The 23,781-nt window shown below is 32.6% G+C and overlaps 1 protein-coding gene across 1 annotated transcript; it reads left to right on the forward strand.

Moving 5' to 3' along the window:
* Positions 1–227: 227 nt before the first annotated feature.
* On the forward strand, positions 228–14,945 carry LOC110996139 (monocarboxylate transporter 12). Its single transcript, XM_022263677.2, has 17 exons — positions 228–463; positions 3,713–3,817; positions 4,440–4,565; positions 5,145–5,278; positions 6,220–6,410; positions 7,337–7,480; positions 7,740–7,922; positions 8,392–8,517; positions 9,017–9,162; positions 10,182–10,257; positions 10,830–10,956; positions 11,222–11,365; positions 11,449–11,591; positions 12,373–12,478; positions 12,817–12,890; positions 13,250–13,396; positions 13,919–14,945. The coding sequence occupies exons 1-17, from the start codon at positions 431–433 to the stop codon at positions 14,041–14,043; spliced, it is 2,130 nt and encodes a 709-aa protein (XP_022119369.2). The 5' UTR covers positions 228–430; the 3' UTR covers positions 14,044–14,945.
* The last annotated feature ends 8,836 nt before the right edge of the window (positions 14,946–23,781 follow it).

Here is a 23,781-nt window from a genome sequence, read left to right on the forward strand (position 1 = left end):
TTTAATGCGAACAGAATTGGTTGGGCATTTCCACAAGAAAACCTTAAAAAATTAATAGATGTACTGTGGATTTGACCTGACGGACCCTTAACTGCCTTGAATCCGTCGATGGTTCATCGAAAAGGCCACAGACTCCCCAAACATTTTGCAACGGGTTAAAAGTACTTCCTATGTCAGTTATCGATTTTCTCAGCGCACGCGTGTCTCAGTCTTTATCCAAACTCTGTCTCGCGTATACACTTTTATACACATTTATATAATGCGTCCGTAATTTTTTTAATACAATACATTTGTGATATTATTGTATTGAAAGTGAAATTTTGAACAAACCAATGTATTATACGGTTTTTGCCGTAAATGGGCCAAGATTAGAATCGACGGAATCAGAGGATCATTTTACTGTCACGCCAGCACCGCCGGACATTAAAAAATGTCTTTACCAAGAGAATTTATATACAACCAGGTATGTGTATGAAATAAACGACCACCTCTGCATTGTGTATAAAAAAAATCAAGTTCCGTTTATTAGTTATAGTTCCGGTTAAAATACAGATAGAAAATTCGTTGTTTTTCTATAACTTTGGGCACATTATATATACATGTAGATCTTTAGACTAGTTTTCTATTTATTCTGCAAATTTAATTTGTGTATTTAGAATAAATCAAAATATAGTTTTTTTAGAAAAATGTGCTATTCCATTTTTACTATTTTGACTGGAATCCGCGTTACATAATACAATTGATTCTACCTGGTTTTCTAGTGCTTATACCTAGTTCTGCATATACATAATGTCTGACTGAACAGACTCGTATGTGTTTGATCGATATTTTTTATAGACAAGCGATTTTTCTTGTAAGGGGTATCTAATACAGAACTTCATGGCTGTAGCATATGCATTAATCTTTTCATGATTACATACTCCCGGTAGGTATATAATATGTTTTTTAATTTGAATAACACAAATGTACACTATTAGCGCAAATTTAATCGGAAGCTACAAAATATGCAATTATTATAAATTAATCGTCATTAATTATCTATATATCTCAAAAACTAGTTAATCGATTTTATAAAAATTACACTAGTTAAAAAATAATTTCTATGACTTTTAGTACTTAAGCTGAACAAACAAAGAAAACCTTTCAAATTTATACAAGCAAACCTATGCTTTTGATGTCGATGATTGTCGATTGTCGAGCAAATTGTCGCGCACAGGCGGATACGGAACTATTTCCTATATCATGATATCGATTTTACGTGACCTAGGTCAACTATTAAATCTAGACTATTGCAGAAGTTCTAGGCATCTCGTTTTACCTCATTTCTTCTTTCTTCATTCTCATTTAGCGTTTAGCCTCATTTTTTTTTAATTTTAGAAAATAAATATTTTTTGGTTCGATATTAATAGAATATTGATGCATTAATAGATTTTCGTTTCTATGCATTGCATAAAAACGTTTGTTAACATATAACATATACTAAAATCGAACTTTACCGAGAGGTACAGATTTCTAGGGGGTCAACCGTGGGTTCGAGCGATTGAACTCTGTCTATACCCCGACACTATTTTTAGTAACACTTGCTCATTCGTTGAAGTAAAACGGTATGAAAAGGTAATACTAAAATAAACTCGCGAGCCCTCTAGCATCTAGAGTGTCCATGGGCGGCGGTATCAGTTAACATCAGATGAGCCTCCTGCCCCTTCCCCCCCTATTCTATAAAAAAAAATAAAAATTAACAGTGCGCCTAAGTAAGTATGACTTAACGCTAAATGTCACGAAAACGACAAATTATCAATGAAGCTGACAATCCCTGGCCGATATATATAAAGGGTTGTAACGCCAGTTATTATATTATATATCTACATTGTGGCGGCTATATACTCCACGTTTTCAACCTCCTTTATAGACTTTGGTAAAAAAAAATAATATTTGACGGGTTGTTCTTGACGTTCATAAGTGTACATGTTTTCATATATGAATAAAGATATTTTTGATTAGATTTGATTTGAACATAATGCTTAATATGGAATTTTTGACAAGATGAAAGTATCAAAATAATATGCTCTTTATTCAACAGTATTATATTTAAAGCTGAGAGTTAATACCCAAGCAACAAATGATTGTTGTATATAAAAACTGAGTTGTTGCTGTTGTATATATAACATAAACTAAAAAATATAGCACCCACAAAGAAACTGGCCCAACTAAACTGCACACTGGGCTTAAATTAAACTGTAGCGATTTAACAAAAACGCAGTTGGTACTGTAACATCCATCAATACGCTACAACTTTTTCTAATGTAAAAGAGTTTATGATAGCTGTGTTGGCATAGTGATTTCGGCGTTCGAATCTTACCCGTGAGGTCGTAGCTACGATAGAAATTTTAGACTGGTACAAATCGTTTGGCAAAAAAAAATGCTGATTTTACGGCGGAACCGTCCGAAAAGTATGCCATGGTGATTTTCCTAAATGGCTGCACGACGATAATTATTGACTATGCAAAAATTAGCCTGGTACAAATAACTTGATTTTGACTGATGATGATAATTCACAATGTAATGTAAGTCACACCGGAGAAGTATGGTATATGTATATGTATCGTTGTTTTTTGGGTTTAATTGCGGTTGCTTCACCATGGGATTAGCATTTTTGTTGCAAGAAAAATTACGAATACGCGCATTTTATTGGCTTTTAAAATAAATTAATATTTCGATATGCGGAGGTTGCCGTGTTATGCTTATTAATGCGATATGTGATCGCTTTGAAATGTCCTTAATGTGACTGAGTTAGTATTAGAGCTGTATATCATTGGGAACAAAGTCCAATTACTCCAGATAATCGCCACGGCCACATGCAAAATAGAACTCAGTTATTCAAATTATAAGAGATTTTAAGAAACTTTGTAATATTTAAATAACATTTCACGCAATGAAGCCTTCTAAGTTCCGTGTTTAAGTTAAACACTTGTTCGTGAGTGATTCAATATTATATAACGTTAACCGATTTATTTTATTGGCTTATAACTGGATTTATAACCACTAAAAATATACTTTAAGACTGAGTACACGGTTTGAATGCAACAGCTGGTATGTAAGTAGTGTAGTAATAATGTATATCGAATCGTAACACCGATTTGTGATTACCATTCTAAGCAATTTCTGAATTAAAATTATACACTAGCAAAGTGAACAAGTTACTTTATCTATGTTAACAGTTATAATAAGGCATACATAACATTTATTACAAACATAACACCTACACATAACCACACAAAATAACAATAATCTAAGAAAAAAAGAGATATCACAAACAATAAAAAAATATTTCAAAAAAATATATTTTCTGATTTGGCTCGCTCGGTGGCTCAGGATGTTCCTCAGCACTGGTCATTCTGCTAGAGACCACAGCAGCTAGTTTAGTTATAACGATGAATTAATAAAATAGGTCTACAGTATTAACAATTTTCTTAACCTACATAGTAATAATAATAATTATTAAAAATGAAAATTAAATCAAATTTAAAAAGTTTGGTCCCTTTAACTTTAACGCTACTAAGCTTTCGAAATATTGGATATTAAAATAACGACATCGAATATATTATGTTGTGTTATCATTAGATAACATCATAATTATACGAATCCTGTAATGCAATGCCGTGTTAATTGATTTTTTAAATCAACATTTGCTTTAAGGTAAAAATATTTCCAGGAGTTATCCAAGCTGGAAGGCGATATCCTCGGGTCTTCAGCACCGCCAACGTCGACAGCGCCAGTATCCTGCTCCATCGATCTTCCAGGAGATGCAATTACAGAGGTATAAATTATTAAATTCTTCCCTAAGGCCCACTAAGGGAGACTTCGCATCTTTTATTCATTTGGATGACATCAATAACAAAACAAAATTGAACCAACTCGTAAAATTCATTGTTCAAAGTGTTTATTTATTTATTAATAGTAGAAGTATCAAACTGTACAATAGTTTGATCCTTCTACTCTACCGTAGTCATTTATATCCTGACTAATGTTACAAATGTAGTGAAATAAATAAATAAATTTTTAATTAATACTTTCGTATGAGCAAGTCTGCTGCCTGCATGTAATGTACAGCAACGTGCAATGATAAGAATCAATACAAAGGGTCTGTTTCACAATGTATGGATAAAGTGTCAAATAGCTATGCAACACATAAATTATTCGAAAGATAAAATTTCCAAATAAGATACTTCGAATTTCATGACGTATAGCGCTATCTGAGTCGTGAAACGCAAGAATACTATTTATCATACCAATAAGTAACAAATAGCGTATTTGGAACTTATCAGGCGTGAAACAGGCCCTTAGAGTCAGAAACGACACTTAGCGAGAACTATGATTTCTGTATGACAAAATCTTATGATTGTATCAGCCTTGTTTTGATGATCATGGTAAATACCCAGGCGGTGCTGTCCCCCGAGGCAGCAGGATCCTTGCTGTCGATTCAGTCTGCGCCTCCAGAACAGAGTGAGAGGATTGAACAGAGGGAACGACCTGTCAGTTTACTCTTAGAACTGCCGTTGGCTACTGTGAGTATATGTTTGAAAATTATTATTGTCTTTTATTAACATAACTTTTACACATTTATTTATTTATTTACACTTCGTTGCAAAGAAACACAAATAAAACAATATATAAAAATTACAAGGGATGCTTCTTTAAATGTGCATTTAAAGAAAACACTTTTTTTTGCGGATTGAAGCTATGTATTATCATAAAGTTACAATTATATTATATTAATTTACATAATATTAATCTTTTTCCGACTACAGCGTGCGTGTACACCGTTATCTTTAAAAAGTTCCTATAATTATATAAATACTTAAATAAACTGAACATAAGATAATATTTTCTGTACAATAATATTTCTATTGGTATGAAAGATATATCAGGAATCATGAACATATTGTTTATTATATTTGTATTTATGAACGTATAAGAATGTTAAATGTACATATAATTTCAGTTTTGCAGGGAAAGCAAATCTCTTGATGGTCAAATTTAATAGTGTTTCATCTATATATGCGTGAATTATTATGTACGCACATATTTGGTGTATAAACAGATAATTGTCAAATACGTTTGTCATAAATTTTTTTAACATGCAGCAAGTAGGCGCCTACCTATCAGCGATGTCGCCGACGGAGCAAGAAGAAGACTCTCTTCTTACGCTGTCGTCAGTCACAGCACGACCGCTACTAGCCGCTTCTAGAAAACTGAGGCCGCAAAGCGAGAGCACAGAGTGAGTAGGGAATTTATATATAAAGGTTTCTACGAATTTATCTTTAAGTTACAAATAATATGAAAATTAAAAGGCAATGTTTTTACGTCTAGGCAAAAACAACTTTAAAGTATGAAAAGGTATAAGGATTTTGCGACATACAATATGCCTTCACATTAGTGCTAGTAAGTCGAAAACAAAATTTGTACGAAAATGATAGATTTTAAAAAGTGGTGTAAGTTAAAAACTTAAGATAGGATATTAGCACAGTTGAACTGTCATTTTCATACACAGGTCTATCCACATACACCGATCCGACCTAACATGGATAGCTTGTATCGACAGATGGCTATTAGAATCCGTCGATTGGTTATTGGCACTTAAATAAATGTTTGGATTAAGATGTCAGAAGTTTAAAAATGGATTGAGATAGATTATTGGGTTCGGGCGTAATTCGGGACCGCTATCGCCATCTTTAAATACATGTTATATTTTGGAAGTTTTGACGAAAAGGTTTTTTATGTTATTAAAGATTTGTAATAAAAATTTTTAAATTTTTTTATATAACAACACGCAAACAAGATGGGCAGCAATAAAACATCAAGTTTTGCCCAGCTTGCATTGACAGATTTAGGTCTGTCTACCATTGGACATAGACTTTTTGACAGTGATTTTAATTTGCTTTAAAAATATAAATAGCAGCTTTAGGGCCTGTTTCACAATGTATGGATAAAGTGTCAAATAGCTATGCAACACATAAATTATTCGAAAGATAAAAGTTCCAAATAAGAAATGTACTTCGAATTTCATGACGTATAGCGCTATCTGACAGTCGTGAAACGCAAAAAATACTATTTATCCTACGAATAAGTAATAAATAGCTTATTTGTGAAACAGGCCCTTAATTAAATAATAAGTTAATAAACAAAAAGTAAAGATAGACTTCATAATAAATGTTTTAGCACATCGCCACCAGATGGCGGTTACGGCTGGGTGGTAGTATTTGGTGCATTCATGGTGCAGTTCTGGGTGGCTGGACTATTCAAGTCATATGGAGTCCTTTATGTGGAGATTATGGAAACTTTCCCAGATTCCTCTGAGAGTGTCGCTTCTTGGATACCAGCTGCACTGTCTACTTTGTGCTTAGCGTTAGGTAATACATGGTTTTTAGTAATAACAATACAATTTAAATAGAAAAAATATATGGTATAAAAAATAAAACATCTCCACGTTGTAGAAATGCTATACGGATAGGAGTTTTAAGCAAGTGTTTAAGAAGCTAGACGAACTGGATGACGAAGAAAATTTAATATATGTGGGTTCTTACTTTGTAACTTCTAAACGTGACAGCGATGGTTGCGAATTATGAACGATGAACGGAAACTCATTGTTGGGTTTGGGATCGCTGTCGATTACACTTGGAAGCTACCGAATAATAAAAATATTAATAAAACTCGTTTATTTATTTACAAAAGTTGACAATTCCTCCCATATCAGCTTGACGTCCGTCGTTCAAAAACTGATCCTATTTTAAGGTAGTTTTTGTCGCGCTTCACTATGTGGAACCATGTGTCTACTGAAGTGCCAAACCAATTCAACTTAGGATCCTTCAAGAGAAGAGCGAATCAATTCTTAAAAGGCCGGCAACGAACTCGCGAGCCCCCTGCCATTGAGAGTATGTTGTGGTATCACTTAACATCAGGGGAGACTGGTGCCCGTTTACCCCCTGTTATATAAAATAAATACACAATTTTTCTCTTGTTACTGAATATCCTAACATCTAATATATATCTCGCCCCTCGCCATTACCTCTGTTTTAGGACATATGACATATATACCTTTAGCTTTTCGTATTATTTTTTCGCTTTTTACTGTTCTAAATTGAACACACCACAAGGCTTGGTTTGAAATGAGTTTACATAGGTTTGTTGAGCTTAAATCAACCAATCGATCAAACAAATCTACTATTCATATACTATACAGTTGAAGCTATATTCTTTCTACCACAAATTCTAGAAAGATAGCCTTAAGGTAACGTAAATCCCAATTAAAATTTATACCACATATACATTTTTCCAGCTCCTTTATCATCAGCCCTGTGTGAAAAGTACTCCTGTCGTTTGGTCGTCTTCATAGGCGGACTCTTCTGTGCAACTGGCCTCGCTCTCTCTTTCTTCAGTACTGGATTGCTGCATCTTCTACTTAGCTTTGGGGTTATGACTGGTAAGGCCAATTAAAAATAATATTTAAAAATTAAAAATTAACTTCATTCTAGATCTTCGTACTCGTAATTTGATTAATGTAAAATGTAATTTGACAACAGGAGCTCAGAGAATTTTACTAATAATAAGATAAAATTACTTACATAGCATGTTTCAAATGCTTTTGAGACTTAAATTCGGGTTTATATCTGTTATAGTGATATATATATTCACATTTCACATAACTTTTATTCAACTGAAATACTTATGATAATTTTCAGGTATCGGAGGTGGATTGTCTACGACTCCTGGCATAGTAATAGTATCGCAATATTTCGACAAACACAGGGCATTGGCAAACGGCATATGCGTGAGTGGCACAGCTGCTGGAAGCTTCGTTTTCCCAATGCTGATAGAAAAATTGGTCGGTGTGTATGGGCTGCATGGGACTGTTTTATTATTAGGTAAGTAACTTGTGAAAAAGGTCCAAACAAGAAATAAGAATGGCAAACGTGTTTCAATAATCTTTTGACTCAATAAACGCGGCATTGATTTGGTGAAATATATCTGTGTAAAACTAGTATAGCCTATAAATATATATACGCCTATAAATAAACCACTCACGTTCTCATATATACATACTTATATAAGAACGTGCATACGAGACATTATCAGACATATTTCAAGCCGCAAGTACGGCACCTTTTAGTTAAAAGGCTTGACTATTAATTAGACGGCTAATTAAGCTACCGAAACCAAAATCCGTTTAATAACATTTAAATATAAGATTTGTGAAACAACAAAATGAATTTTTTTACCACATTCGGAGGAGAAATCTGAATGTAGCATATTTAAATAAGTCGCACTCTACAGGAGTAGGTGAAAAATATCGCCGCCATCTCGCATATATTGTAATGAACTGATCATCTCTAGGTGGTGGTATGTTACATGTGTGTGTGGCAGCTACGCTTTATCGTCCACCTCCCACGATAAGATCCAACACTCCAGTCACCACAACCACGACTGAGAATACCACTCTGCTTAATGACATACAAGATGGTAAGGTTTTTAAGTGTACGTATATATGTTAAAAAATAAAATAAATCAGTGGCGCTACAACCTCATTAGGTCTTGGCCTCAGATTTCTGAATCTGTTTCATGACCATTTTTAAATCTAATAGGCAAGTAGGTGGTCAGCCTCCGGTGCCTGACACACGTCGACGACTTTTTGGGTCTAAGACATGTCGGTTTCCTCACGATGTTTTCCTTCACCGTTCGAGCAAATGTTAAATGCGCACATAGAAAGTCCAAATAAATCAGGAATTAATGCGATTTGGCAATACCACCAAGGTGTTGTGATAATTTTTGTGATATCTACTAGTTCTCACATAGTCCATTAATATCACAACATTCGACATGTCGTCTGGCTTGTACCAGTCCTCTATAAAAATATGTACCCTTTATACGACATTTTTAAATTTCTGTATTTCTACCTGTAATGCCTCTGTGGTTAACATCTGTAGATTGTTATTAATTTATAATTATTCTTTGGTTAAAGGTAAAGCTCTACCGGCGAAGGATAACAAACTACAGAACCTTTTCCAACCAGAGAGTGAAATAGCAATGAACCAGAAGAATGCCCTACTCAACGATGACAAACGAACTAATTTCTTCAATGAAATTATGCATCCAAGTTTAATTGAGGTATAGTTTCTTATTATAGCTACAAACTTAGATTGTTCAGTTACGTCTTAAGATAATTGTGAAGGTTTTTGAAAATTTAATTTACAGAATCGTCCTACCTTATATCTTTACTATACATATATAAACATGTCTGATTGCGAGCATCTCTGTCAAAAACATCGACCCTTTTTCGCACTCCTCTACTGCTTTATTTAAAAATAGTTTAAAACAACTGTTAATGTCCTACATCTTACATGTATCTATATATGTCGTTGTCATGTTTTATTTTTAACTTTGTTTTTATTTTAAAGATGTTTTGTGTCCAAATAAATAAGTCTCTAGAGTTTAAATTTCTTTAAGTATTTTAATGAAACTGATGTTCAATGCTGCGAAGTGTTTTATAAGTTTTACCCGCTCTAACCTGTCTATAACACAATAGGATCGGAATCAATCAAACAAGGAAGACAAGAAATCTCGGCTTTTTTACGCCCGACTCGGTTTTTCGTAAACACATAAGATAGATTTGTCGAATATCTTATAAAAAACTTGAGTTTGTACTGAGACAAGCAATGATTTATTTCACGTTACATTTTTATTAGAGTGTATTTTATGCGCTGGTGAGAAGTCATATAATAGCATAGATAGAACATAATTCCGCAATTTCTCTATGAAATCACCTACATGTTTGAGCGGTTTATGTATCCGACCTTTATTCTTGGTTCTGTCGGCTACAACCAGCTTAGAGTACGCGAGTTTTAATGCTTTAAATTCTAATAAATAAATCCTTAGACTCTAGTGTTTTTATTTTTTGAATCACTGAATGATATTACTTATAAAACGTTTTGCAAGTAAAATCTCGAATATCAAAAAGCTAACATTATAGACCGGATCCTTTCGGACCAGGATTTGAATGCAAAATGAAGTTACTCGTCAATGCATAAAACAAAGAGCAGACATCACTAACTATAGGATACTCACACATTTCGTAGTTTTTAAAGTTATATTATACAACAATTTTAACGGAAAATTCATTGGTACAGGTAGCCCGGCCACCACTGCCTTGCCAGATGTCTGATTCAGAAGATTCCGAAGGGATGGACGTTTTAGGAGTTGTTGGTATGTACTTTCATATGAACTGGCCATTAAAACTCCTATATATTTGACTTGTAATGGCCAGAACTTTCGTCTTCATGTCAGTAGAGAATTATTACTGAATAAATTCAAAACTCTCGTTAAACGTAAATTAATCAATAAAGGTTTTTATACATTTGACCAATATTTAAATGATCCTAATCCTTGGGCTTGATTTGCTTCAGTTCAAACAATTTGTATTAAAAACTTGGCGATTAAAAGAGTGGTGGAGAGATTCTTGCCCGTGACTTGCGAAGCGGTAGTAAATGTAAATTTAGTATAAATTTAATATCTTTTCTGTTGATGTTCATAAATGTACCTATTTGTTTACCTATATACATTAAGTTATGTTGAGTTTGTGTTTGAGAAGTTCTCCGTTTTCTTTCCAATTAAACCTAAATAAATTTACACAAACACAAATGGAAGTTATACTTACATTTTACCGTTCACACTCCCGTTGAGGAAAAATGGTAATACTTTAATAATAATAACAATTGAGGTTGCTAACGTGCGGTTAATATAAAAATAGGATTACATATAAAAAACTATATTTCCAGGCTTGCCCCGTGAAGTTGCCCGGCTGCGTCTGCGTCCAACACGCTCATCGTCAATCCTACACTCCGTGGAAGATCTATCCACAGACAGCACATGTGTTTATAAAGCGAGTCGAAGGAAGATTAGCAGGTCTCCCCTTAGTGACTTATGGCCTCCAACTTTAAATATACAAATGTATCTAGGCCCTATACTATAGGATATTTAAAATATTTGGAACATTGAGACGCATTTCTATAACTCTTCATTGCATTACGTGTTACAATAACAGTGGTTTCGGCGTGCGACACTCATCCCTGAAGTCGTAGATTCGATTCCCGGCTGTGCAATGGACTGTCTATGCGCACTGCTTTTTTTAAATATCTAAATATTTTTTGAGAAATATTTGTTATTACAGATCGCTATATATAAAGCCACCTTTGCCAAGCCGGATAATCCCTAATAAAGTTCAGGAACCGGAGATATTAAAGAAGGACGAAGAAGAGAAGAAAGAGGAATTGGAAGAGGTAATACAGAAGGGATGTGTCGCCACAATATCAAGGTAATACAAGAGAATATTTTTTCTATTAATAAGAAACGTCCGAATCTCAATCAGTTATATATGTTTTTTACATTTTTATTCAGATATTTGGACGTTTCCTTACTGAAGTCCTGGCGCTTCGGTCTCTTGTGTACGTCAGTAGCACTTATGTCCTGTGGTTCTCCTTATGCGTTATACTACTTACCAGCTTATACTGTGGCCGTGGGCCATAGTAAGGCTGCAGCAGGTATAATATACTTTTTATTAATTTAAACTATGTTACATTAAACATTCATATGAAAACCAGGTTACATAAGTTTTTTTCCTGATCAAGCGATTTCTTTTACCAACCTGAAAAAACTAAAACTAAACTAAAATCTAAAAAAAATTACGTTTTATCACGGTGAGATCAGATTTGTCCCTTTTAACACAACGTCAAAACGATTGGTAAGAAAAAAATGATTGTAGATAACTTTAGTTGAAACAGTTTGACAATTACTTCCATAAATAACTTATTTATTTATAAAAGTTTGCCAACATTGGTACAAGAAAAATAAAATACAATTATTATAAAAATAAAAAATTAAACGAACAAATTAAATTATAAAAACTAGTGGGTGCTACTAATCCAGACCTAGCCGGTTTCTCAAAATGCTCAATCTGGATATCAGTGAGTTTTGGACAAAAAAAAACAACAACAAAATAAATATCTTATATGCAAGCGATATATCAAATATTTTTTTACGATTCTCCAATGATAATATATTGAAGTACGCTAGCCAGGTTTCATGTTTCCAATTCTGTTTTCAAAATGATGCTGGAGAATACCATGAGATATATTTTTTGTAACCGATGTTATATTAATATTGATAAACAATAATTAAATAGATAATTTGTTACAATTTAACGCGAAACATGCGTTTAAATATTGGATCAATCGTTTTGATCCTTGAAATTATTTTAAAAATTTGGTTTTGCTAAAAATATTTCACTTTGTGCCACTATGTAATGTAGATTATGTTTTTCAGGTCGCCTTGTAGCCATCAGTGCTGTATTAGATCTATGTGGCAGATTAGGACTGGGATGGCTGTGTGATTTACATCTATTTTGCCGACGAAAAGCATACATAATAAGGTAATATATAAAAAATCCTTAAAACATTTAAATAACCACATCTAGTATCTAATGACGGGTTTTGAGGCCATAGATAAAATGTGGTACAAACATTCTTTTTTCCAAAAATAAAAAAATAAGTTTATATACCTATTTCACTGTTTATTTTATTACAAATATCAACACAAAAGAGAATAGAAAAGTGTATGAATGAGTTTTGTATTATTTTTAATATATTCATAATTCATAGTTTACGAATAAAAAAACATCCACCCTGACAAACGGGTCCTCAATGGAGTCAGACCATATCAGTATCAGTATATATTATAGTAGTTTGTTTTTTTATCTATTGTCCACAGTATCATTGTGGCCGGTGTGGCAGTATTGACGCTTCCTAGCTTGACATCTTGGTGGGCGTTAGCAATTGCATCTGGTAAGTCTAAAAAAACTCACACTTAAAGCGGGGAAGAAAGTTCTTCAAGCAAGAAACTCTCCTCCATTCTTTTTAATATTCAGTCATACAAATTGTTTGTAAGGCAGATCAGCCAAAAATAAACGAACTGGAGCAAAACAATCTCAAACATTGATTGTGAAATTTATAAAAAGATTTATTTATATAAATTTATGCTTAACGAGTTTTGAATCTATTCAATGATAATTCTCTAATTTCGTTTGGGAGTTTGTTGTAAAAACTAAAACCTTCACTTATTAAAGATTGCACCAAAATTTATAATAACCTAAAACAATACTTATAACTAACAATATAACTTAATAATTAATCTTCATTTCCAGGTGCTTATGGATTATGTTTGGGTTGCTGGTTCCTCCTTGTACCAGTTTTACTAGCTGATGCCTTTGGAACTGCTCGTATCGCGTCTTCATACGGTCTTGTCAGGATGTTCCAGAGTTTAGCAGCTGTTTCTGTACCACCGACTGCTGGTATTTTTTTATACACAAATATCTATTCTATTTCAATTTCATACTCTTAGCGACATTTTACAGACATCCTAAAAATATTTTTCGGACGTAAAGAAACGAAAACCAAATTCATTATTCAGTTATTTTAACTAGAGATGAAACGGATATCCGGTAACTATCCGGTATCCGGCCAGACACAAAATCAAATCAAAATATCTTTATTCAAATAGGTAAACATGTACACTTATGAACGTCAAGAAAAAGTAATTGAATTATAATTATATATTAATTATATAATTAAAATATTTGGATAAAAAAAATTTATTAGGTAATTAATAGCTTTATTCAGTCTTCGTATCACTTAAGAAATATAATTAGTTTTAGTTGTAATTGTTTTTAATCACAAAATAGTAAATTAATGTAATAGAAAAAAAAGGCGAAAACTGCCATCCGTTTCATCTCTAATTGTAACTCTTTACATATATGCATTTTAAAGTGGCTTTTTAAGGTTTCTTCACGACTAAAATAATTATCGTTTTTCAGGCTTAATACGTGATGTAACAGGCGGTTACTCATGCTGTTTCTACGGAATGGGATCCTGCATGGTCCTAGGTTCTATTCCTGTCATAGCCTTTCATATTGCCACAAAAAACAAAGAGAAAGAATGAACGACCGTTTACAATTTTGGTGTTAAAATGTGCCACGGGTAACTAAAATATAATATGTTCCCATATTATAAGTTATATCGTTATAATGAATATCCAACTCAATAACGAGTTATAATGTATTAAATATTATATGGGACGATCTAAGAAACAAATTAAGGGTAATTCACCCCCGAAAGATCGTGAATTTATCAGCTTTTATATTATATAATCACTTGCGATTCGATTATATAAAAGTATGCGTTTTAAAGTTATAATTTGAAATATTGTTCTCAAATCACCGATTAAATTTAGACAGTTTTGTTACAGTTAGAATTGACCTTAATTTACCCTAGTTTTAATTACTTTAGACAAGAAGATTTACTTCTTTAGTGCCTGATTTTAGTTGCAGTTAAATATTTGCTTTATAATGATTATTATATTGGTTAAAGTTGCCAATCATGTCGTGCTGAACATACATTGGTAAGTCATAAGATTCGGAGACAAGTCTAAGTCCGATACGTCTCTTCCTGACATGTGTCATCAATGTGAAAGACAATTGATCTGTCATTTTAGTCACTAAGTTGTCTGTGAATTTTACTCTTAGAGTTAAGATATCAACGCTATTAAAATGGTATGTCGATGTTAAAAAGTAAGTAAATAATCCATCAAACTTCACTCATTTTTTTTTTTAAATGCTTACTCTTTTTAGCATTTATTCAAGCCATTCCATGGCCTGAATAGAAATGTTTGTTTAACATTTCTATTAATGTCTCAAGACGTTTCAGTCCTACAATAATTTTCGTTTTCATCTATATTTAGATTCGCTCCTACCTAGTTATATTTTTTTAGTATTTAACCCATGGTTTGGGTTGATCTATACAATTATCAGGTTTTTTGGTGAAATAAATATTGTGACTCGATAATCTTCGGTTTTTAATTTACTGCTCATTAACTAGTAACAAAAGTCAAAGTTCATCCCTGATTGTATGTTATGTAGGTATATCAGTACGAATCTTGAGATGTAAACTATTGTTTTTTTTTCATAGAAAACAATTATCTATATTGCATTGCTGTATTACATGTGTTCTGCGCTTTAATGTTCATATTTGCTTGTAAACCAAAGCTCAAGATCCGTGCTGCGAAGTATTTTGTACGTAAATAAATACTGACTGATTTTAGTTAGAGATCAGTCATTAATCTATAGCTTTAGGATTACGTAGGTATTGAAATATATAGATGTGAACCTTATGTCATTGTAATTTAAGTTGGTATTTGTGGTCTCAGAAAATATTCCTGAAGGCTAGTACTAAAAAAAATTATGGTAATATTAGTATTAAATTTTGCGCCTTCTCTTGACTGAAAATGGTTGATTTTAAAAACAAATGTTTTTCGAGAGTATTGATATTCAAAACCTGTGTGTTAACATTTCCAGAAACATAACTACATTTAATCATAAATTTCTAGTAAGGGGAAGATTCAGAGTCGACGCTTAGCGCTAAGTATCCGTATATCAAATTCAATGTTGACGTAATTACCAAATAAGAAAACACAGGTTGAACATCCCCCCATAGGGCGTAATACTTGTAAGGTCCTAAGTCCCAACACAATATACGAGGTTTCCATCAAAATTGAATGTATACCCATGGAGAACATTTCAAAATGTGATTTCTGTTGTCTACTGCTTATTTATAATCTGTGATTAATTTATAAATCAAGGTGCAAATCTATTTGGTTTGTGTCATAGATAGGCTAACCAAATCTTGTTTAAGGTGTGTGTTGCAACTATAACAGTAATTTATGTGCACCTCGACTAAACTAAAACAGATTTAGCCGAATTATATCAAATTACAAAGATATCGCCAGATGCTTAAATTTCTACTATGTATAACATTCGAAGAAATATTGTTTTTGTATTATATATTATGCAAAGAACTCTTAAAGTTTTATATGCATGTTTCAAGCTTCGTGCCTGACATTTCAATACTTCTCATACTCCATAATATCAAAGACAAATAGACTTTAATAGGTTTGATAATATCAATAATATCAAGACTATGAACAGGATATGTACATCTCTTTTACGGACTAAATCAATATTTAGTGTGGTAGTAAATGTCCTTTTTTAAATGTGTGGTTGAGTGTAACAATAAATTATCGATCTGTCTTATTCACCAGTTACTTAAATATCGTCAAACAGTCTGAAATAAACATACTATTCCGAGGAAAGTATATTTTTTTTGTAAGATTGTTGAATAGTGTTCTTAGCTACTTTCTAAGTTTGGACTGTCCATGCATATGAATTGTGTCAGTAAGTTATATCTTATGTTATATCTTTAAACGAGCAATTCTTATATATATATATATATATGTGTGTATTTGTAATTTGAATCTCGGAATCGGCTCCAACGAGTCGGGGGAGATAAATTCGATCTAGCTAGGAACCATTTCTAGAAAATTTCATTTTATTCGTGTTCTATCACACTCATGATTTTTTTCTTTAAATTAATAACTTTAAAAAAATCAGTTTATTTTTTTATTATTATTCTGTCGGTAAGATCGAAAAATATTATTAATATTTCATCATTTTATTAGTATGTAATTCGTACTTAAATATAATTTCCAAAAAACACAATTTATAAAAAAAAATCCAAGCAAGGCTCGGTCATCCAGGTACTATATAATATTAAATACTAAAATGCATTTTTATGAAAAATCTTAGCTTCGTACGTAATCAGAGGCGTCTTAAGATCGCTCATCGAAGTATCTCGGATCCACTTCGACTTAGGGTCCATCATGAGCGTACCAATTTTTAAAAGTCCAGACGGACTTGCGAGCCTTCTAATGGTAATGAGATTGTCTATGTACGGAGGATCACTTGGCATCAGGTGAACGTCCTGCCCTCTGTTTTGTAAAAGAAAAGAAGAAAAGTACTGGTTCATAAAAGCCGCTTAACTTCTGACAGTTTGAGAATCTAGCTTGGATTTTGACATACAAGGGGCATGGTTAAGTTTCTGAATCTTACCGTAAGTGTACATGAGTAATGGAATAACTATAAATCAATTGTGCTTTCGATGTCTTTTCTACAAAAAAATACAATAATGTAGCTATAGTATTCAACAATAGCTTTTCAGAGTTTGTTTATCGTAACTCGTTAATCTTGACTGTCACACACGGTATATAAGTAATGAAATGTCTAGTGCATGTATTTACATAAATCTAATGCTAGTATTCAAAAACACATAGTATATCAACAAGTATGGTAAGATTGTAAAAGGATGGTCAGACGGAGAGACAGATGCATGGTCAGACACACAGTCGCAAGTCTTTAATATAAAAAGACATGACCAATCACAATCAAACGTAACAGTTAGTTACGTTTTTTACGTTCTTACCACACTGCTATTATGAGAATTGTTTCATGTTAAAAGTATTTATTGTCAGTGAAAACAATCGCATTAATATAAACAAAGTTTATTTAAGATATAATTTCATAGCAGGTAATGGAACTGGCTAGCATTAGTGTTGCCCAAAATCGGTCTTGGTCTTGCAGTCTTGGTCTTGTTCTTGCATTTTTGCAAGACCAATACCAATACCAAGACCGCCTTATCGTAGCAAGACCAATACCAAGACTGAAGCCTGCAAGACTTGAGCAAGACAATACTTAAGCCTGCAATACTCTTGCGTCTTGCAGTTAGGACAAACTGAGATTTGGGCGTTATCAAATTTCTTTAACAGATTTTCAACTTTATCCCTAGAGTATTAAGGTTCAAGGTTGATTGGGAAAATGTGACGTTCTGCGAATAAACTATTGGTACCTACAAATTTGATAATTTACCGACAAAGACGCCGCGGTTTGCAAGAAGTGTTTCACAGCATTTGGCACTGTTTGAGCGCCGCATTCGCCGACAAAGAGTACGAACAGAGGCGCACAAAATTGTTACCTATTTTGGTAGGGTTGGTACAGGAGGATAAAATTAAATGACCGTGAAGATGTCTAGCAGTAGGTAGGTATAAATTGAATGCTCTGAGTTTCTTGTACAAATACATTCTTACACTGGCTGTCGGGCGAGATGATAATTATTAATAACTAAGTAGGTATTGCATCTATTGAATTGCGAATATTTTGATTTCGAAATAATCATTGTTAATATCGGTAAATGATAGATAGTGAGTGACATACCTAGGTACTAAAGTGTGAGCAGCAACATTGAAAATTGTATATGCCATGTAATTGCTTTCGTTTTATTAACTTAAGTTTATTTTAAAAAAGCTCTCAAGTAAGATTTAGAGTTTACTATTCAATTACACACAATAAATTATAAAAAAAACAAAAAATTATGAAAAATATATTAAGACTGAGTACTTAGGGAATTAGTAGAAAAAATATTCTATCGTGAATACCTAGTTATTAAAAAAGTGATAAACGTTGTGTTTACTTAATTTTATTTTTCTGTGCTAATGCCAACATTGACAATCCTACCAAAATAGGTAAAAATTTTAGTCCTAGACTTTGTGTTGCCGCCGTCGCGTCGCTTTCATGTCAAAGGTCGCCGTCACTGCCTATGGTTCCAAAGAATAAAATAGGGTTTTAGGTGCTCAGAACGGACGTAGATTATGTTGTCCTCGCAAGGAAGATTGTAGTCGTAAGGATATTATAAAAAAATATTTTTAATTATTAGTTATAATAATATACCTAGTTTATATTATTATTAATACCTATTATACCTTTTTGAAGGACATTGCACTGCAAATTTGGAAGTGTCCTGAAATTTGGAATTTGAATTTGTCGGTCTTCGGCTTGTGTGCTTATAAATATGAGTTTTTATTTCAATTTCAGTCATTTCCAATTGAGTTTCGCTTCGAGTCTATCTTATTTATTATTCTCGCCCATTTACCTAGCTAGATACTCTAAATTCTTATTGCTTTCGGAGTGAATGTTTACAATTTGACATGAGTGACGAATAAATAGCAATAGGCTAATAGGTATTTACAAGTCTTGCGAGACTTGCGAGACTCTTGCTGCAAGATCAAGACCAAGACCAAGACTGAAAGCGCAATACCAATACCAAGAACAAGACCAGGTGTATTGACGCAAGACCAATACCAAGACTGGTCTAAGTCTCGTCTTGGTCTTGCATTTGGGCAACACTAGCTAGCATAGCCTAATCAAAATCAAAATACGTTTAATCAGTTTAGATGCGTCTTAGGGCATGCTTATGAATGTCAAGATTGTTGACAAAATTCGCTAAAGAGCAAGACTACGTCATCCATTCGCAAAACTACCAGGAGGCCTTGTTCTGAGAAGAACGGGCAAGAAACTCAGCAAGTGTTGAACTGAACTTAAAGGGTCTGTCTTAATAATATCGTATCTAGTTAAATATGTAGTAGGATATAGTTTAGGTAAGGTTAGTATATATAGTATTACTAAATTGAACTATAGTTCAACAGCGGGCCGAAGCGTATCGAACGAAATAGTTGTAGAAATAGGTTTCTTATAGAAATGGATTCGTAGGTTAAATTATAAGAATTCAATATTTTATTTTAAAAATAATCAGTCTCATTTTAACTAACTATTGTCTCTTCATTACATCATAAACACAAAGAGACGGAAGAGAAGTTAAAAGAGTGCAGATAATTTAGTTTTAATTAATAAGGAGCGTATATAGTTTACCGTGTGTGACAGATAAAAATTAAACTGTAAATATTTTAAATCAATTACTAGTCTACTTTCTAAAATCTATATATTTATTAACTTTCAAGGTATAAATGTAGCTAAGAACACAATTTAATCAACAATTATTATACAACGATGCCATACACAGTGATCGCACATCTGAAACATAATTGAATGTCTACACAAAAATGATAATGAACCTTAATTTTTAACACAAGTGACGGAAATATGCATGTATAGACCAGTGCTTCTAGACAAGTATTTTTATATAGTAATAAAGATTTGCAAGATTGTAAAAAATCTAAATATGTGTGTTTGCGCGTTCAAGGTATAATATATAAGGTTTTCATCGCTACAAGTTATAAAGTAAAAAAAACCTTGAAAGAAATTAATAAAGATTTCATTTTTTTATTAGGTGTTGTATTAACAACAACACGCAACTAGGAGAGATTTCAATGATTTGAATTTAAAGTCTCAAAAGATTATAAACTGGCTAGCTGACTCCCGAACTTGCTGACTTTAAGCTTTCTGAAAGCACTGGTTAAAACCATCCCACTGAATCTGTTATGTATCGTACTTTGTCTCGGCAATATATAATATTTAAAAAACAGGAAGACTAACAATATATCAATAAGATACAATAAGGTTTAATTTACAAAAGAAATATATGCTATATGATATAAAGTATTTTTATTTAAGTCATTTGATCTACATGTATGATGAATGTCATGAAAGCGAATGAAGCAGAGGTAAATATGGTAACGTGTGGAGATCTGTGGTCGCTGCCTGGGGCAGGCCTTCGTAAGTATATTAAAGCCTCGTGTTCCTCTCTTCCAAGTCTTTTTTAACTTCCTTTCTAACAGAGTAACAAAGTTTTTAGTTAATTAACTTAGAAAATAAATAAATCATCGTAATAGTACTAAGTAATAAACTTAGTGCGAGTGCAAGTGATTAGTAATTGACATTGATTAGTGCAGGTGCGTAGTGCAAGTAGTGTCCAATTATTGTTTAGTGGCTCTGATAAGTAAATTCAATTGTCATATAGTTTGGCAAGCACGCTGCGAGGGGGAAAGGGAGGGGGGCACGTGACGTCACTACTCGCGGTTCATTCGCAAAAAAATAGAACACGCTTCTAATCACTTTACTACGCAGCCAACTAATCACCTGACCTAACACGACTCTACAAAAAAATTTTCGTTCTTTGTCCTAAAGTTTATACTAATATTTTCCAGTTAGTTATGCACAAAAACGATAAGAAAATACCTTTTTTCGGTATAAAGTTTGCTTTAGTGATAGTAATAATAATAATACTTGCCAATACAATGAAAACATGATGGGCGACTATATTTGGGGTTTATTGATAGAAAGTAGCTATGAACACAAAAGAAAAAGTAAATGTGTGCACTTTTAAGTTATTATCCACTTTTCAGTAAGCTAATTTAATAGTAAAACTTAATAAAAATATAATAAACATTTTTATTTCAATAGTTTTATTTTCAATCAAAAATTAAAATCCGAGATTTTTAAAAATTTCGTTCAATCAGTCTTCTAAGCACAAAAGCAAAGTTTTTCATGCCATATTTTTTTTTTCCGTCTTATAACGACCTTAACTACAGAAATTTTATGCTTTGCAATCAAAGTCAAATTTCATGTTGACCCGTGTAATCAGTCGCTGTCCACACATGTTTTCTCCTAATCACTAATCACCTGCACTAATCACTAATCAAAGTGAATACAGGTCTTAACTTCATTTGAAAATGAATTGAGTACAATCCAAGCAGGTGCAGAATTTAATTTTTTTATACGCATAGATAATAAATGGACAGCAAAAATCTCTATACTCTTTTGCCTGAACATAAGTGTGCGTCTTTTTCTGAGATTTTTAACGCCTACTTGAAAACTTGTTTCACCTGCGTTATTAATATGATCTGCGGCACTTAAAATGCGAGTCAATTATTTCAGCAGCATTACATATACATATTTTGAAACACAAGAACTTACTTTTGGCACTCTTTCTGATGTTCTAATTGTCAATCACCTGGCATTAGGACGCGGGTTGTTCACTAGGAACTTTTGTCTTTAATTACTGTATATTTGTGTGTTGGAAATAGATTTATAGCAATAAAATAATACCTCTAAATGAACATTATGCATTATTGCACACGGCGGGCAAATTTGATTGAAATCGGTTAAGTAGTTTAAGAGTCCATAAAAATCACAATCAGAAATCATTTATTCATGTAGATTACACAATGGACACTTCTGAACGTCAAAAATTAAATATATATACATACATTGAATGCTTCCATTTTTACATTTACTGCCAGTTCTCAAATCAAGAGCGTAGAACGGAAGAGAAGAACTGGCAATAAACTCTCCGTTACGCTTTTTAATCGCCAAGTTTTTTTTATAGCGCCGCCATACCGCACAAACAACTTGACGCGTAATTTATATGTGTTAAGATAATCATCATAATGAGAGCAGTATTGGGGTAGTAGCTTCAGCGTGCGACTCCCGAGCTTTTATCCCGAGCTCCCGGCTCTGCGCCAATGAACTTTCTATCTATGTGCTCATTTATCATTCTGTCGAACGGTGAATGAAAACATCTTGAGAAAACCTTAGCAAAAGGAGGCTTGCCTTAGGCAAAAACTCGACGGCGTGTGCAGGCACAGGAGGGTGACAACTGATCATGAAACAGATACATAAATCTGTGGCCAGACATAAAAAAATCGCAACAGACTTATTATATTTTTATATTATATGTATAATCAACGCGTTTTACAAATTTCATTTTTCATCAATTTCATCATGATTTTTGAAAGAACAATACATGTAAATCTTTATTTACAGTTAGTTTTATGTAAATTATTTGTTTTCCTTTGAGTAACCAGTGCAAGGTTAAAAACGCGGTTAAAACAATTCGAAGGTTAGAATGACTTGTATTTTAGTCACGTATCGGTGACGTCAGGACCGAGCCCCCATGTTGACGCATTCAGCGAAACTGCGCTTTAGATTTGCGCGTGTATTGTCTGTTACAAAATATTTAAACTTGTAGCAGCAAAGATAATAATTAAAGAAATTACTTTAATTGTCTTAGGTAGTAGAAGCGAAAGTTTATAATATTGATATGTATATAAACTTTTTATTTGATTTACGAAGCCGCCAAGTACTATTAAAAACGGCAACTTCAATTTCGTAATTATTTAATTTTTTTTTATTTGTACGTCGTGGCTAGTAATTTATTGATAAATAAGAAGCATTAATCAATGACATATTTCTAATACAATTTGATTCGTTTACGAAGATATTATTACAGATTATATACATATTAGATATATTATAGATAGATAGATTATATGTTACAGGTAAATAAAACACATTAGATACTTATAAACTCAACAACTTTTAATTAGGTAAAAGAGGCGAGTTGTTGTTTCTTATCTCCGTAACTTAATTTTTTTTCATCCAAAACTCAAAATTAACACAATATAAAACAATCACTTATATATCCTACAAATTATACCGTTTTAGTGATTCAATTTATACAATTATATTTGAATGCATTATTACATGCAGCATTTTATTGCTGCTTTGCGAATTAGCGAGGCATACAATAATGCCTGGCATCTGGTTCATGGATCATTTTTCTTTTTATTTTCTATTATCTTTGCCTGACACGATAATAAAACCTACTTACAAATATTGCATGGAACTATGGCTAAAAATCGTAAAGGCGCCATCTTGTTTGACTAGTGTAAATACATAATGGGTTTTTAATTGGCAATATGCATTGTGCAAACATGTGATTGCGGTAAAAGGTCGAATCTCTATTTAATTCAAGAAAGTGCCATGTGAGGTGTGCTAGACCAGGAACAAAGAAAGCTAATTCATAGAGTTGAAGACATTATCATATCATTGAGGTAAAATATATACAATATTAATATACATGTAAATATATATTATTATATTGTATGTAACAGGAATAATTTGTCGCTTTTAGATCGACGTTTTTAAATGATTTATTAATTGTATTGAATATGTTGTATATGTATTTGGTAAATTTAAAATTTAAGTATTACTTTTTA

This window comes from Pieris rapae, chromosome 22 (genome assembly GCF_905147795.1).
Source record: "Pieris rapae chromosome 22, ilPieRapa1.1, whole genome shotgun sequence".
Lineage (NCBI taxonomy): Eukaryota > Metazoa > Arthropoda > Insecta > Lepidoptera > Pieridae > Pieris > Pieris rapae.

Excerpts from the sequence above, each read along its gene's own strand:
- LOC110996139 (XM_022263677.2), top strand. The coding sequence starts at position 431 with ATGTCTTTACCAAGAGAATTTATATACAACCAG. Across the intron at positions 7,481-7,739 it reads TAGCTTTGGGGTTATGACTG|GTATCGGAGGTGGATTGTCT; the intron begins GTAAGGCCAATT and ends GATAATTTTCAG. Across the intron at positions 8,518-9,016 it reads GCTTAATGACATACAAGATG|GTAAAGCTCTACCGGCGAAG; the intron begins GTAAGGTTTTTA and ends CTTTGGTTAAAG.